Raw genomic sequence first — 14,675 nt, forward strand, 5'->3', positions numbered from 1 at the left:
TCCATTCTCCAGATTGTATAGTGTATATTAATATTGTTGATCTATTTTCAAGGTCAGTAGTAATTTCTTATGACATCTTGAACCTAGTCTTGAATACTTCTAAAGAAGTTGTCATTTCAGTTATTGCACTCTTTGAAGCTATTTTCATTTAGTTATCATTTCTTAATTTGTGTATCCATATTGAGAATCTCTATTTGTTGATTTGTTGTTGTTGTCATACTTTTCTTTAACTCTTTAAATGTGGCTTCTTTTAGTACTTTGAACCTATGTGTAATATGTGCTTTGAAGTTTTCATCTGCTAATTCTAACATTTGGAAACACTCAGAGACAGTTTCTGTTGACTTCTTTCCCTAATGTGGATCATACTTTATTGTTTCTTTGCATGTTATACAATTCTTTTGTTGAAAATTGAACTTCTTAACAAATATTTATTTCTTTGGCTGTGCTGGGTTTTAATTGTGGCATGTGGGATCTTTAGTTGTGTGATCTAGTTCTCTGACTAGGGATGGAGCCTGAGACCCCAGCATTGGGAGTGTGGAGACTTAGCCACTGGACAACAAGGGAAGCCCCCCAAATTGAACATTTTAGACAATAGTTTCCATCAACTCTGGATTATGATATTCCCTTTACCCCTAGAAGTAGTTTTCAGTGTGTGTGTGTGTGTGAACTTGTTTCTTTGTTGTGTAACTTTTTTGCACTAAGTCTGTGAAACTGTACTGTCTCCCACCCCCACCTGCAGTGTGCAGTCAGTGGTGTCTCTGTTGAGTTAAAAAAAAAAAAAACAGTTTAAAATGTAAGCCTGGTTTTCTAGGGGCTGCCGCATATCTGTCCAGCTTAGTGGCAAGTCAATGATTAGTCAGAAACTATGTTGAAAGATCTCAGGCCACTAAGGCTTGTGTGCTCTGATGAATCTGTGTGTGGGAAGGGGAGTTCTTTCAACGTTCAGGTTATTTTCAGGCCTTCCCAGGGTTTTCTTTCCCCTGACGCCTTTAAATCTCCTACATACATGTGTGTAGCCTCAGTGTAGTCAGGAAAGCATGATTAGATTGGGACCTCTCCATTCTCCAACTAGTCAGGAACACACTTGCCCCAGCCACATTCACAACCATCTAGTAGAGCTTTGTTAGCCCTTCCCTGCTGGTCTGCCCCTGAGAAGTTTATTTCCATTTACAGTGTCCCTGGGTGTGGATATTCCCTACCAAATTGACTTAGCCCCCTTCAAACCTAGGCAGAGAAGCTGCTGGTTTTCATGAGCTGCCTTGTACTGGTAGAACCTCCATGACAAACTGAGCTGGGAAGGATAGGAGCAGCTCTAGGCCAGAATGCCACAGATTCCCAAAGTTCAGCTTCTCATTTTATTATATACCTTTGGTTGAGTTCTAGATCATAAAGGTATTTGTCAGCTTTGTCCAGCTTTATTTATTTATTTATTTTTTGAGGTTATTTGTTGATATCCTCCTTTGGCCATAGCTAGAAGTCCTGACTTTTCAATCTTTTCCTTTTCTGTCCTATCATTTAGATGTACCAGTTTTTTAATTCTTATTTTTGTGTATTCTTTTTTTTTTTTTGGCTGGGCTGCGTGGCATGGGGGATCTTAGTTCCCCATCCAGGAATTGAGCCTATGCCCCCTGCAGTGGAAGTATGGAGTCTCCACCACTGCATCACCATGGAAGTTTCTAGATGTCCCTCCTACAAACTGCTTATGGGTGGATTTTTAAAAATCTTGTCTTCAATTGAAGAATTTAGTCGATTTTGTTTAGTGATGTTTGGCCTGATTTCTAAAATCTTATTTTATGCTTTCTACTTATTCCAATGTTTCTATTTCTTTATTTTCCTCTTTTGACTTTTGAATTGAGATTTTTCTCCTTGTGATTATATGATATTTTCCTCTACTAGTTTGAAAGTAGTATACTCTATTTATATTCTTTTAGTAATTACTCTAGAAAACCTAGCATGCATATTTGTCTTAACAAAGCTTAAAGTTAATACTGATATGGCCATGAAGGAATAACATGGTCCAGAATTTCCCTCCCTCCATATATGACTAGAAAACTTGGCAGATATATGAATCAACCATTTTAAGGTGGTGAAGACCTGGTGGTACCAGAGAGAAAGGAAACAAATGAGGTGAACTCTACCACCAAGACTTTCTGACTGAGAGAGAAGAAGCATAAAAATGTAATCTGTAATGATAAAGAATCAGCCAATCAAAACAGACCCAGGGAATTTCCAGTCTCTTATCTGGCATGTGAGGAGCCTGGGAGTCATCACTTGATGCCAACAACAAGAAAATGTTGAACAAACTGAAAAACCAACTGTTTTTAGATCCATTAGAGAACAGAGGTCAAATGGCAAAGTATTGCTCACAAAACTGAAGAAACAGACAGGTGGATACAGAAAATCACAATTTACCAGAGCAGAAACTTGTGAGTGGGTACAGTGTTGGGTTAGGAAAACCTGAGCTTTAACTAATGATTTGCTGGAGGCTAGTGTGGAGAAATCCCATGGAAAATCCCATGGATGCAGGAGCCTGGTGGGCTGCAGTCCATGGGGTCGCTAAGAGTCGGACACGACTGAGCAACTTCACTTTCACTTTTCACTTTCATACATTGGAGAAGGAAATAGCAACCCACTCCAGTGTTCTTGCCTGGAGAATCCCAGGGACAGGGGAGCCTGGTGGGCTGCCATCTATGGGGTCGCACAGAGTCGGATACGACTGAAGTGACTTAGCAGCAGCAGCAGCAGCAGCAGTGTGGAGAAGTATGAGACTTAAAAATTGCAGGGAGCCTATTCTTAGGGAGGCTCTCACCTCCTACACTTCTGTGAGTTTTACCTCTAGGAGCCCCATCAGATTCTCACAGTGAATACTGGAGAACAATCTCCTCATGTTTCCGGTTAGGGGAGGGGGGAAAGTTGACACTTTGAAATACACCATAACATTTTGTTCTTAACAAAGCCTGCTCTGAAGACAAACCATTATACCAGAGTCTGACCTATTGGGGTTTTATTAGAGTCTAAGGGACTTGGGGGAAGGGAAATATCCAACTTCAGCCCCATCTAGCCATCCTAGCCCACCTTGGAGAGGGGGGAACTGATAAGCACTTGTGAAGGTCACAACCCAGAAGCACAGGCTCACCAAAAGACTAAGAGCTAACCATTGGACTACAGAACGCTTCCCCTCCCACCATACTTTACCACTAGTAAGTATAGACCTCCTTACTGCAGCTCCTTTACCCAGTACATCGTGCCTGACTTTCAACCAAAAAATTGCAAGGCACACTAATGGGCAAAACCCTCCACAGTTTGAAGAGATAGAGCAAGCATCAGAACCAGACTCAGATATGGCAGGGATGTTGGAATCACCAGACCAGTCATTTCAAATACTATGATAAATATGCTAAGGGCTCTGATGGAGAAGCAGATATCATGGAAGAACTTGGGCATAATTAGCTACAAGGGAGGATGGGAATTCAAGTTTCCGGTTGGGAACCAAGATTCCCCATGAACCTTTGGAGATTTACTTCTAAAAGGGGAAAGGTCAGAAATCCAACATAGATTTCACTGAGCTAAAATTGAGGTGTGGGCAGGGCTGCATTCCTTGAAGAGTCTCAAGGAAAGAATCAGTTGTCTTGCCTTTTCCACCTTCTAGAGACCACCCACATTCCTTGGCTGGGGGCCCCTTCATCTTTCTTCAAAGCCAGCAGTGTCGTATCTTGGAATCTCTCTAACTCTGACCTCTTTTCAATCATCGCATCTCATCTCACTCTCCCGTGGCCCTCTTTCCCTTATAAAGATGCATTTAGGGCCCACCTGCGTAACCCAGGACAATCTCCCCATCTCAAGATCTGTGACTTAATCACATCAGCAGAGTCCCTTTTTGCCATATGCACAGGATTCCAGGATTCTTATGAGGCCATCTTGGGGTGGGGGGCAGGATACTGTGCTGAAGACACCTGTTGAGAGCACAGCACCGTCCTTCAAAAGTACTGGCTTTATGTGTGGGCCCAGGAGGCATCTCCCATCTCATGACTGGTGTCTGGAAGGCCATGGAAAGGTGTCCCAGGAGAAACGGTGGGCTCTGGCTCTTGGGTGTAGATGCCCCTGGGTCAGGCGCTGGCCCCAGAGCTGACTTACTTCTCTGGACTCAAGTATCATTCCTGATCTTGGAGTCTTTCTCTTATTTCCCTACCGGCTCAGCCATTCATGCAAACAGGTTTTTAGGTTCATTCTACATTTTAGAGGTTCTGGACCAGGAGGGTGGCTCTGGACATGTAGGCCACATTGCCCATAAAGTCCAGTGCCTTCTCACACTGTGCTTGTTTCTGCCCACCCTCCAGCTCCCTTCCACTTCCTGCCGTATCTCTGTCACCGGGAATCGTGACTTTAGAATGGGTGCTCCAGCTCCAGTGTGCAGAAGGCCCTGGAGGAGGCCAGAGAGGAGCAAGGCCTTGCTGTTGCTTCAGGTGACCCAGTGGCCTCCACATGCTCCCCTGTTCCCCAGCCCTGGCCTCTGGAGTCCCAACTCCACCCTGTGTCAGCCAGAGGGCCGCACGCTGGGATGGGCAGTCTTCTCACATCCCTCACCAGCTTGGGTCTTCCTGTGGCTCCATCTCCTTGTCCTGGGGCTTGGGTTTGACTCTGCACTGAGTCTTGGGGCTCAAGTGCCCATCCCTCACGGTCACACCTGGGTCCTTGCTCCCCCCGTCTGTTTGCCACCCTGGGGACCTGACGTCATTTGCTGCATCACCAGATCTCAGTGCCTCCCTCCCACTCTGGGAAGCTGCCTGTGAGCAGGATGCCTCTGACTTGCAGCTGCATGCTAGTCTGCAGCCTGCATCCTAGTCCCGAGCCACGAGGCACGGAGTTGGAGTTCAGTGACTTTTGAGTACAGGAGGTGTTCAGCCAGAGGCTGGGCAGCGTGGATGCTGGATGGCACATGACAGTGGTGATGGGGTGTGGTGTGCGAGTCCCCCGTGCACCCCCTTCCCCAGGCCTCCCTCCCCACCTTCCCCCCCAGACTCTCCAAGGTGCTCAGGATCTCAACAGAAACCATTTATTGAGGACCAATTAAAGAAAGCAACCGCGCTGTGGATTCCCCAGGGTGAGATAGCCTTGCCACGGGGACTGGTGGTCCTGGGCTGGGTCTGTAGGCCAGGAGAGTATGTGCGTGCGAGTGTTGATACATGGACACACAGACATACATGCACACAGGCTGCTCATCAGGGAGTTGTACTGCAATGAATGACCGTGTGTGTGTGTGTGTGTGTGTGTGTGTGTGTGTGTGTGTGTGTGTGTGAAGCTTGGCCCTTTCCCCACCCCCCAATCCAACCAGGGCCGCGTGGGACCCACAGCAGCAAATTCCAGGCTGTTTTCTCCCCTTCCCCCACCCAACTCTTGCTTAAACCCCATCTCCTCCGGCGGCAGTCTGACCACCCTCAGTCACAAAGAGCCCCAGTGATCCTGTCAAGACATCTGGGGGAAGAGGGAAAAAAAAAAGCATCTTTTCAAATGTCAAGTGGATAAACAGTCAGGGCGCCAGATGTGAGGCTGGGAACCCGCCCAATGGCTCCTGGCAAGGAGCGCACCCAGACGCGGATGGTCCCCGTGGCTGTGGGGTGGCTGCTGAGTCTCCAAGGTCATGTCCCCTGGGAGTCCCCTCATCCGACGCCCCCACCCCAAGAGGCCTCAGGCCCCTGTGGAGGAGCGGCAGGTGACTATGCTGGTGGTAGTGGTGGTCCAGCTGCGTGGCAACAGGGATGGGGCTGGGAGCAGGTCCCTGTGGCCATAAGAGGCCCATGCCCTTCCTGAACGGGAGACCCCAGGGAGGCTCGGGAGTTGGCCGGGCACACATCTCCTGGGCCCTGGGAACCGGCAGCTATCTGGAATCGTCCCTCGGAATGGGAATCCACCTCCCACCTCCAACCACCCCCCACCCCCGAAAAGAAAAGTAACAGTCGTAGAACAGGCAGGTTCTGGAGCGGGCTTCCGCCCCAAAGCGGCACGGGTCAGGCCGGTGGCCCTAGGCCTGGCCCGTAGGCACGTTTAATAGGATTCCTCGCAGATGTTTCCAGTGGGTAGGACAGGGCTGTCCCCACCGCCACCCTGGAGGGGGTCCCCAGCCTCTGCCTCGTCCCACAGCCCCGAATGAGGTATTGTGCTCTCCCCCCACCTCCCCCCCCCCGCCCCCGCTTAGGCCAAGCCCCCTCTGGCCTCCTCCCCAGCACGTGGGTGGCTGGGCTGGGCACACCCGCTGGAGGATGCCCTGGGGCCCTATGTGGCGTCCAGCTCGAAGACGCCATCGCTGGTCGGGGTGGTGAAGAAAGAGGGGGGATCAGAGGCGGCCGACTCCTGCCCCCCGCTGCCCCTCTCTCGGGCACGGCGCTCTTCCAGCTGCAGGGTGCGCTCGAAGTCCAGCAGCTGCCCCATGAAGCTGAAGTTGGGCGAGATGTTGGACTTCTTCCTCTTGACCAGATCATAGGCATCGTTGAGCGAGAGGTGCAGCTTCTGCATGAGGTAGGCCACGGTGACAGTGACGGACCGGCTGACACCCGCCAGACAGTGAACGAGCACCCCGCAGTTCTGCGACAAGGCCTCGTCTAGTGGGGGCAGATGGGGGCCCCGTGTGAGATGGCCCATCACGGGGATCACATCCTCAGAGCCGCCCGGCCCCAGCAGGGCCATCCTGGGCTGGGCCCAGGGGGAAGGCAGGCCTGGAGTGGGGTGGGGAAGTAGTGGGGAGGGTGGAGTGGACTCACCAATGAACGCGATGGCCTCCGGAAAGAACTGGGACAAATTCTGGCTCCAGTGGTCCGAGATGGGGATCTGCTTGTAGTGAAAGTTGCCATTCTTCTCAAAGAGGTTGGGGAGGTTGGGGGTGACATTGAGGATGTAGCGGATGCCCAGCTTGGCCAAACTCTCCACGTTCGCTGAATCGCGGGCGCTGCCCAGGTAGAGGTTGGGCAAGATCTGGACGGGGAAGGATGACAGCAGCCCCACTGGGGGGGGCGTGGTGCCCTCCAAATCCAGGCCGCAGCTCATGGCATCACGGTCAGGCTCGGAATCCGCATCAGAGCAGTCGGAGCCCAGGCACAGGCCCCCCAGCCCCACCACTGGGCTGGGCAGTGGGGCCATGCTCAGGCCCCCTCGGCGGTCGAGGCTGGTCTCACAGAGGTGAGGGCATTCGGCCTGGAATCTGCTGAAGCCACCTGGGAGAGGGGATGAGACGAGGGGCCCATTGAGGTGGCCTCTTGGGCAGCTAAGTGCCCTGGCTGGGGTTAGGGATGCAATCCTAGATCCTTCTGATGCCTGAAGAGGTGGGTGGGCAGATGTCCCCAAGAGGAACTCAGGAGTGAGCAGCCTTGACCTACATGGTGTCCCAAGTGGTGTGCTTAGTCCTGGAGCCAGTCCTTTGGACGGCAAGCCAAAGAGGATCTCACATCCCTGGGGCCAAGCCAAGGCAGGCGTGAGGGCTCAGCATGTAGTGCCAGCCTTGGGAAGGACAGCAGGCATCAGTTACAGACGAGGAAAAGTTCAGATGTGAGTTGTCTGCCTGGGTGATTCCCAAGATCAGGGGCCAGGGCACAGCCACGTCTGTGCGCTCTTCAGAGAGTCCAGGAAAGAGTGTAGCGTGCCACCTGGATGGTCCCAAGGTGCTCAGAAGGGAACATCTCCATCTCCAAATAACTACTATTTTCCCCCGGCTGGGGGGCTAGGGGGCAGCGCTAGAAATCCAACATGTTCTATATTTCTATATCCCTGTGCATTCAGAATTGGGCAAGGGACGATAGTCCAATGACCCTCCTCAATGGGGAGAGGGGTCTAGGTTCCTGGAAATCCTGTCTCTATCCTGGATCTCTGAGGTGGAGGGTGTGTTTGGCTTGGCAAGGAGCCAACACGCCTGTGTCTGTCCATGCCTCCCCCAGCCCTGCGCTGACCATGGGGGGGGGGAGGGGAATCGGGGGAGGTCTCTGCCATTGCAATTTCTCTCCCTGTCTCCCCCCCCCCTGTCTTCCCCTCCCCTTTCCAGACCCTTCGGTGAGCTGGGGGGATTTGTCCTGGGGCTCCAGCCTCCTTTATCCATGGCTGAGCAGCTGGGGGAGGGGGCGATAGTGACCTGCTGGGATTCCCAGAGTGTTCTCGGAGCCAGATCAGATCAGATTCTCCCATTTTCCAGGCTCAAAAACTGGGGCTCCCAAGAGTGAAGGGCTTCCCCAAGGTCATGCTCAGAGGAGGACAGACTCTCATCTCCACTTTGGACCACAGGAGGTCGGGCTCGCCCACGATCAGATGGATTAGGCTGGCCCTCCGAAGGTGCGGTCCTGCACTCCCCGGGCAGGGGTCCTCCCTAGACAGGTGCCCGCCTGCCGCCCACCACCAGTACCTACCCTGTAGATAGTAGGCCAGGTAGCCTTCCTCCCGAAGCTTCTGCAGCAGAGTGCCCAGCACCGAGTCGGCTTCCCACTCCTCCGCCTCGGCCTCGGCGCGCCGGTGCCGGCCCCCGCCCTGGTCGTACAGGAGCACCGGGGCGGGGGGCGGTGGCTGCAGTGGTGGCCCCGGTAGTAGCGCTCGCACCGACAGGCTCCCCCGCCGCAGGCGGCGCAGCAGCAGCGCGGGCAGGGCCACGCTCAGCGCCCCGCCGATGCGCGCCGACTCGTAAAGCTCGCGGCTGCGGCAGTCGAGCAGCAGCAGCCGCGGGCGCGGGGGCGACAGCTCCCGGCGCAGCCACAGGCACGAGCGGCCCAGACCCTCCATGGCTTCGCGGCTCCCAGCACGTCGGGCTTCCGGAGCTGCGGAGAGAAGGAAGGCACGAGACGTGAGCCCGCGATCTGCGCGCCCAGAAACAGGGCGCCTGGGGTCTCGCGGGGGAGTCTCTCTATCGCCGGATCTTCTCCTGCCTCTCCCACGGCATGCCCAAAGGCACCCCAGTGCGCACCAAGAAAAACGCCCCAGGCAGCCACTCGAGTGCCCCACTGGAGAAGGGAAATGCGAGAGGTGCCCCAGCCAAGGAAGGCTGAGCGTCCGACGGCCCCCTTTGAGAGCCGCTACAGTCCCTCCTGGCCCCTCGGAGGGGCTCAGGCCCCTTCCTGCGTCTCTCACGCCCGCGATCACTTCCCGCTTTCCAGCTTTCAACTGGGGGGGACCGCGTGCGCGGGGGTGGGGGCGCGGCGGGGAGAGGGGCTCTAGGCTGAGATCATCCCCACAGCCCGCCGGGGCCGAGGAGATAAAGGCGGTGCCCAGGCGCTGGCCCTCGGCAGGCGGGACCTCTCCGGGCTGCCCGACTCCACCCGGAGAAAACAAAAGGCGAGACCTGGAGCGTGATCCCGCGGCGAGCAATCGCTCGCGGATGTCCTGGACACAGCCACCGCGGCTCGAGGGGCGTCGTTCCTGGGCTGGGTTGCCCCGGCCCCGGCCACTGGGAAGAGGGAAGGATGGCAGAAAGAGCGCGCCGCACGTGGAGACAAGTCCACCGCCGCCTGTGCGCACCGGCAGCTTCCTGGCACTGCAACCCAGCTTCCCACCTTGGAAGCAAGTTGCCTTTGGACGTGGAGTTGCCTTTGGAGGGGCGGGGCGGTGGGGGCGGGCTCAGGGGGGCCAGCGAGCCAACGGGTGCCCTCGAAAGCCGGTGAGTGGGCCCCCGCAAGTGGCCCGCTGGGCCGGGGCTTCCACCCAAGCGGGACAGGGCCAGGGGCAGAGGCCAAGGGCAGGTCAGGGGCCCAGCAGGGGACCAGCTGCAGCTCCCCTGGCCGGCGCCAGCCAGGCCCCTGGAGGCAGGGGGAGGGGTGTGTACAAGAGCCCTGTGTCCCGGCCCCAGAGGCTACCTCCAGCCAGGCTCACTTGGGGTGCCCCTGGACCATCTCGTCCTGGGACTGGACTTTAGTGGCTTCATCCATATAACAGGCTCATCACCACGGCTGCCAGGGAAATGGTGGAGGGGAAAAAGAAGCAGAACCACAAATCCACTGCTGCCTTCTGGCCAGAACTCGGCCCAGGGCTAGCTGGAAGGCTGGGCAGGCAAAGGGCAGCTTTGGGGCACCCCAGTAGCTTCACTGGCATGAGCCAGGCCAAAAACTCCAAGAGCCCTGCCCTACTGATCGTGGGAGTCAGCCTGGCTTCTCGGGCTGCCTCCTTCCTAGTCAAGAGTCAAGGGGTTTCTGCCTAATCAAATGTCTTTCACTTCTGTACTGTCCCCTCTGCCCCCTGTGCTGGCCCAGGTCGCCATCAGAGCTTTCAAAGCCCTCTCCCCATCTCCAGGCCTGTTTGCCTCAACTCCCCTCAGCCCTGCCCTACAGCAAAGGCCCCACGGTGGCCTCCACACTTGGGCCCTTGTTTGCAAGGCACTCCCAGGCCAGCAGGACAGGTCAGTAATAAACCGAGGGATGAAATGAGAGAATACCAGGTGTGATAATTGCTAAGACAATGAAATGAGGTGGTGGAGCTTCTGAAAAGTCTGGTCTATGCCCCCCCCCACTTTTTTTTTCTTTCTTAAAGCCCTAAAGCAAATAGGCCAGTTGAAGGAAGGTGTGCAGCAGATAAAAGAAAGCTCATACAAATTAATCAAAAAGTTGAGACTCCTATAGGCACATGGGCAAGGAACCAGAAAAGACTGCATGAAGGAGCACATGCAACTGGTGCAAGTCATTTGGAGAAAGGTACAACTTCACACATGGGAAGGAAAAAAAAAAAAAAAGCCCAGCTAACAATGACAGAAAACAAGGTAACACTTCCTGCTTGTTACATTAGTAAAATGTTCTCAGATTGAGAATACCCAGTGCTGGCATGGCTGCTGTGAGATGGGCATGTTGCTCTGTTGCTGATTGCTAGAGGTATGCTGGTGTGACTCTTTGGGAAATTAACTTGGTAATATATATCCAGAGCTGGGAAGAACCCCACACTGGGAATCTACCCCAAGGAACTAAGTAAACAGAGGTAAAGCTATGCACACAGGATGGGTACCATAAGAGGGGTAACTAAGGAGTGAAAGGTGCAAAACTGCTGGAAGGTCACTGATCAGAACATAAAATAGGATGGGAAAAAGCAAGAGGTATTGCTGGGGAGAGGGCAGGTCACAGATAGCCAGGTTGCCTCATAGGGGCCTCTGGTTGCCCCTTCCTACCCTGCCTCCCTTCCCAGCCCAGTGGGCCACCAGGCTGAGACTTGTCTCCAGCCACACTCCCCCATGTCTTGGTCTCTGGGATGAGTCCCATCACCTGGCTCCAGGGGCCGTGGGCAGCTGGGCTGGGTCCCCTCGCCCTTAGCCTGGGCTGCCTCCTCTGCAGCCTGTCCTGATTCTATTCCTTCTTCACTCCCCTTCCCCCAGGTTTCTGTCTCCCTCCTCTGTGCTCCAGACCTCAGTTCCCTGAGGTTACCAGCTAGGCTGGAGCCGAGTGGAGGGGGGCGGGGGTTTGTGTGTGCATTTCATTTCTCTCACATCCCAGTTCCCACAGGCAGAGGTGGGAAGCCACCAACCCTGGGGGGCTCCCTCCAGGCCTGCTGCAGCTGTGGGCAGGACCCCGGAGTGGGCTGGGGTTGAAGGCACCCAGGGGTTCCGGGATGTGCCAGCCTGGTGTGTCTGGCTTGGCCAAGTCGCCAGAGTGGGGGTGGCTGCCCAAGAGAGACACACCCTGCTCCTGTCCGGTGCTGTGGTCTCGGGGGTTGGAGAGAGGGTCGCCCTGCCGTGCCAAGGCCTGCTTTCTGGAGAGGGCTCTCTGGGGGAGGGAACCAGCATCAGGCCAGGGAGGCAAATTCTGCCCCTGGGCGGGGGTCGTGGGGGTCTGCCCCTTGCCCAGATCTCTGCTGGTCAGCTGAGAGTGAGCTTTGCGGGGGGGGGGGGGGGGGGCGTTCAATCACCAAAGTGCTCACTGCCCAGCGCCAGCAGCTCCCGCTGCGCCAGAAGCAGGAAGATATCCTGAAACCTGTTGCCACCTCCGCAGTGCAGGGCTGAGTGCCACCAAGCCCCCCTCCCCCGACCCTCGCCAGGCCCCCCGCAGCGCCGGCTGAGGTGGGGGCTCCGACACTGGGCCCCGCACCCACTTCCCAGGCGCGCGCGCTCCAGGCGCGCAGTGGCCTCCCCAGGCCCTCTCAAGCGGGCAGAGCTCGGCCGCGCACTTCCCGTAGGGTGGGCGCTGCGCCCGCCGCCCGCCCCCTTCTCCTGCCGGGCGCCCCTGGCCTCCGCCCAGCCCAAGCAGTGCCCCTCGGAGGCCGCGGAAACGCCGCTGCCCATAGGCCTCTAGCGCGCTGCCCATGCGCCCCTGGGGCCCGGGAGCCTCCCGAGAGCGGCGCCCCGCCTGCTCGCCACAAGCCCGCCTCCACCCCCAAACACTCGGGTCCCCGCCGGCCTGGTGGCGGCAATTGGGCCGTCCGGCCCGGTTAGAACTCCCAGACACAGCGCTCCGGGCAAATCCGGTGTCTTTTCCTCCACATCTACTTTCCGCCGGGGATGGCTTTTGCCGGGTCGGCCTCCTGGCGGGACTGGGAGTTCCTCCATGGCAGAAGCGGTTGTGTACCCTGCCCTGAGCTGGCCCCAGCCCCCCAGGGAAGGGCCTGGCACGCGGCGCTCATGGAAGAAATGCTCGGGAACAAAGAAGGCATGAATGAATGAAACCAATTGTTGCACCAGGGAGCCCGGGGGGTGGCTTTCTCCCTCAGCAGGTCACTCACCCAGACACACAGAAGCACACGTGTGCACGTGGTTCCTACCCTCCCCCCACCCGCCCCCCACCACACTGGCAGGCGGACACACACACACACACACAGGCACTCCGATTCCTGCCTCCAGGAAAGCCACCTACTATGTGCTTGCCAACACCTGGGGCCCCTTTGGCCGCAGCTGGGTGGCTTCCATCTCAATTGCCTGCCTCTCCCTTGCCCTCCCCCATCTAAGTACAGTACCTTGCACCCCCAGTGCCTTCCTTATCTCTTAGGGACCAGGCCAAGTCAGTCTCTGGGGAGACCCAGGGCCTGTTTAGGGAGCCACCTGGGGGGCCTCAGGGTGGTGAACCACTGCTGCAAAGGCGAGCCAGTGGCGCCTGGCAGAGATGCCACCAAATGCTGCAGCCTCCAGAACCCGTGTGCCAGGTGTTGGAGGGAGGGACTGAAATGTGTTAGAGGACGTGCAGGGCTATGTGCCATGGGTGCGGGCCAGGGTGTCCAAGAGCCAGAATCCTGCAGGTGTGCACACATATTGGGGGTGTACGAGGTGCAGGCCTGGGGAGCCAGCTGGGCTTCAGGAGTGCAGCGTCGGCCTCTGGGTGAGGGTTCCTGTTGGGGCTTCGTCCAGGGATGGGTGGATGTCAGCGTCTCTGGGCTGGGAACGTGGGTGGGGTGTCTGTGATGAGCATATGGGGAGTTGGAGATGGTGCAGGCCGGCGAGGGGAGCTGTGTTAGTGCAGATATCCCAAGGATGTGTTGGGTATCTATGTGTGTGTGTGCGTCTGTGTGTGTGTGTGTGTGTGGGGTGTGTGAACGCGCGCGCGCACGCTCTCGCGCGCCTGGGTGTGTACTGAGGCGTGGCAGCGTCTGGGATGGGTGCTGGCCTGAGTTGGGGACAGTAGTCGATGGTGACTTAGCGGCTGCCGGGGCGTGCACTGCAGGGCCCTGGGTCCGCGGTGCACGGTTTGTGCACGCGCGTGTAAGTGTCAGGGGGTGTGCGTGGCCATGGACACGGAGTGCACGGGCGGGCGCACTGAGTGGGTCTCCCAGGGGCGCGTGCGTCGGCCTGGCGGGGTGCGCGCTGGCGAGACTTTGGGGGCGCAGGGCGGAGGCGCACACACGTCGGGGGGGCGGCCAGGCGGGGTGGGGGTGGGGTGGGTGCCCGGGCGCCGCGTGCCCCGCTCACCTCCGTTCCGCTCGGCTTCCTGCGCCGGCTCCGCGCGTCGCGGCCGGGAAGTTTCCGAAAGCCCGGCCGGCGGGAAGCGCTACCGCCGCGGCCGCCGCGCGCCACCGGAGCCTCGGGCGGCGGCCTCGCCTGGAGCCGAGGGGCCGCTGCCGCCGCCGCCGCCGCCGCCGCCGCTGCGGAGGGAAACTCCAAATCCCGCCTCCGCCGCCGCCGCCTCCTCCCCTCCCGCCGCCGTCTTCTCCGCCCCCTGCCCAGGAGGGGCAATGTCGCCGGCGGAGGCGCGCGAGGAGGGAGCGGGGAGGGGCCGCGGCCTGCTTGGCGTCTGCTCCCACCTCCCCTGCCCGCCTGCCTCCCACCTGCCGCCCGCAGCCCGCTCTGCCCTCGGCGGCCCCTCTCGGCGGGGGCGGGGGGATGCCCCTGCAGCCCCGGCTCCCAGCCGCCTCGCCGCGGGGTCTCCGAGCCTGGGCCGCCAGAGTTGGGTGGGAGGTCCTGACCTCGGTCGGGCCTGGGCTGGGCTGCCTGGAACAGTCCGCCCTGGCACTCCTGCGGCCATCGAGGACCAGGCACAGCTTGGCCCCCGGGGCCACCTCCTGATGTCCCAGGGGCTAAGCTGTAAGGTCCGGGTGAGAGCATCCGAAGCGCCCAACCCGCGGTCCTCCGACCCCTGTCTTCTGCCATCCTCCCGTATCAGATTCTGGCTCCTGGAGCTTTGGGGCTTGAGTGCCTGGAAGGGGTGCGGCCAGGACGGTGGGGGTGGGTCAGGGAGGAGGTGCTGTCTGCAGGCCTGGGGTGCTTTCCTCTGGCCCTCGGGCCAGGGTCCGCCCCCCATAACGGGCCTCCT

General features: G+C 57.5%; 1 protein-coding gene across 2 annotated transcripts; it reads right to left on the reverse strand.

The window, feature by feature from the left end:
- Positions 1–5,970: 5,970 nt before the first annotated feature.
- On the reverse strand, positions 5,971–13,982 carry DUSP9 (dual specificity phosphatase 9). Of its 2 annotated transcripts, none has more exons than XM_042241856.2 (4): positions 13,835–13,982; positions 8,385–8,786; positions 6,756–7,205; positions 5,971–6,596 (listed from the first exon to the last, which is right to left on the reverse strand). In XM_042241856.2, the coding sequence occupies exons 2-4, from the start codon at positions 8,749–8,751 to the stop codon at positions 6,271–6,273; spliced, it is 1,143 nt and encodes a 380-aa protein (XP_042097790.1). In that variant the 5' UTR covers positions 8,752–8,786; positions 13,835–13,982; the 3' UTR covers positions 5,971–6,270. The 2 variants fall into 2 exon arrangements, with proteins under 2 accessions (XP_042097790.1, XP_011963192.3); XM_012107802.5 differs by lacking the exon at positions 13,835–13,982 and adding an exon at positions 9,308–9,521.
- Between the last annotated feature and the right edge of the window lie 693 nt (positions 13,983–14,675).

The sequence above is a fragment of the Ovis aries genome, chromosome X (assembly GCF_016772045.2).
Source record: "Ovis aries strain OAR_USU_Benz2616 breed Rambouillet chromosome X, ARS-UI_Ramb_v3.0, whole genome shotgun sequence".
NCBI lineage: Eukaryota > Metazoa > Chordata > Mammalia > Artiodactyla > Bovidae > Ovis > Ovis aries.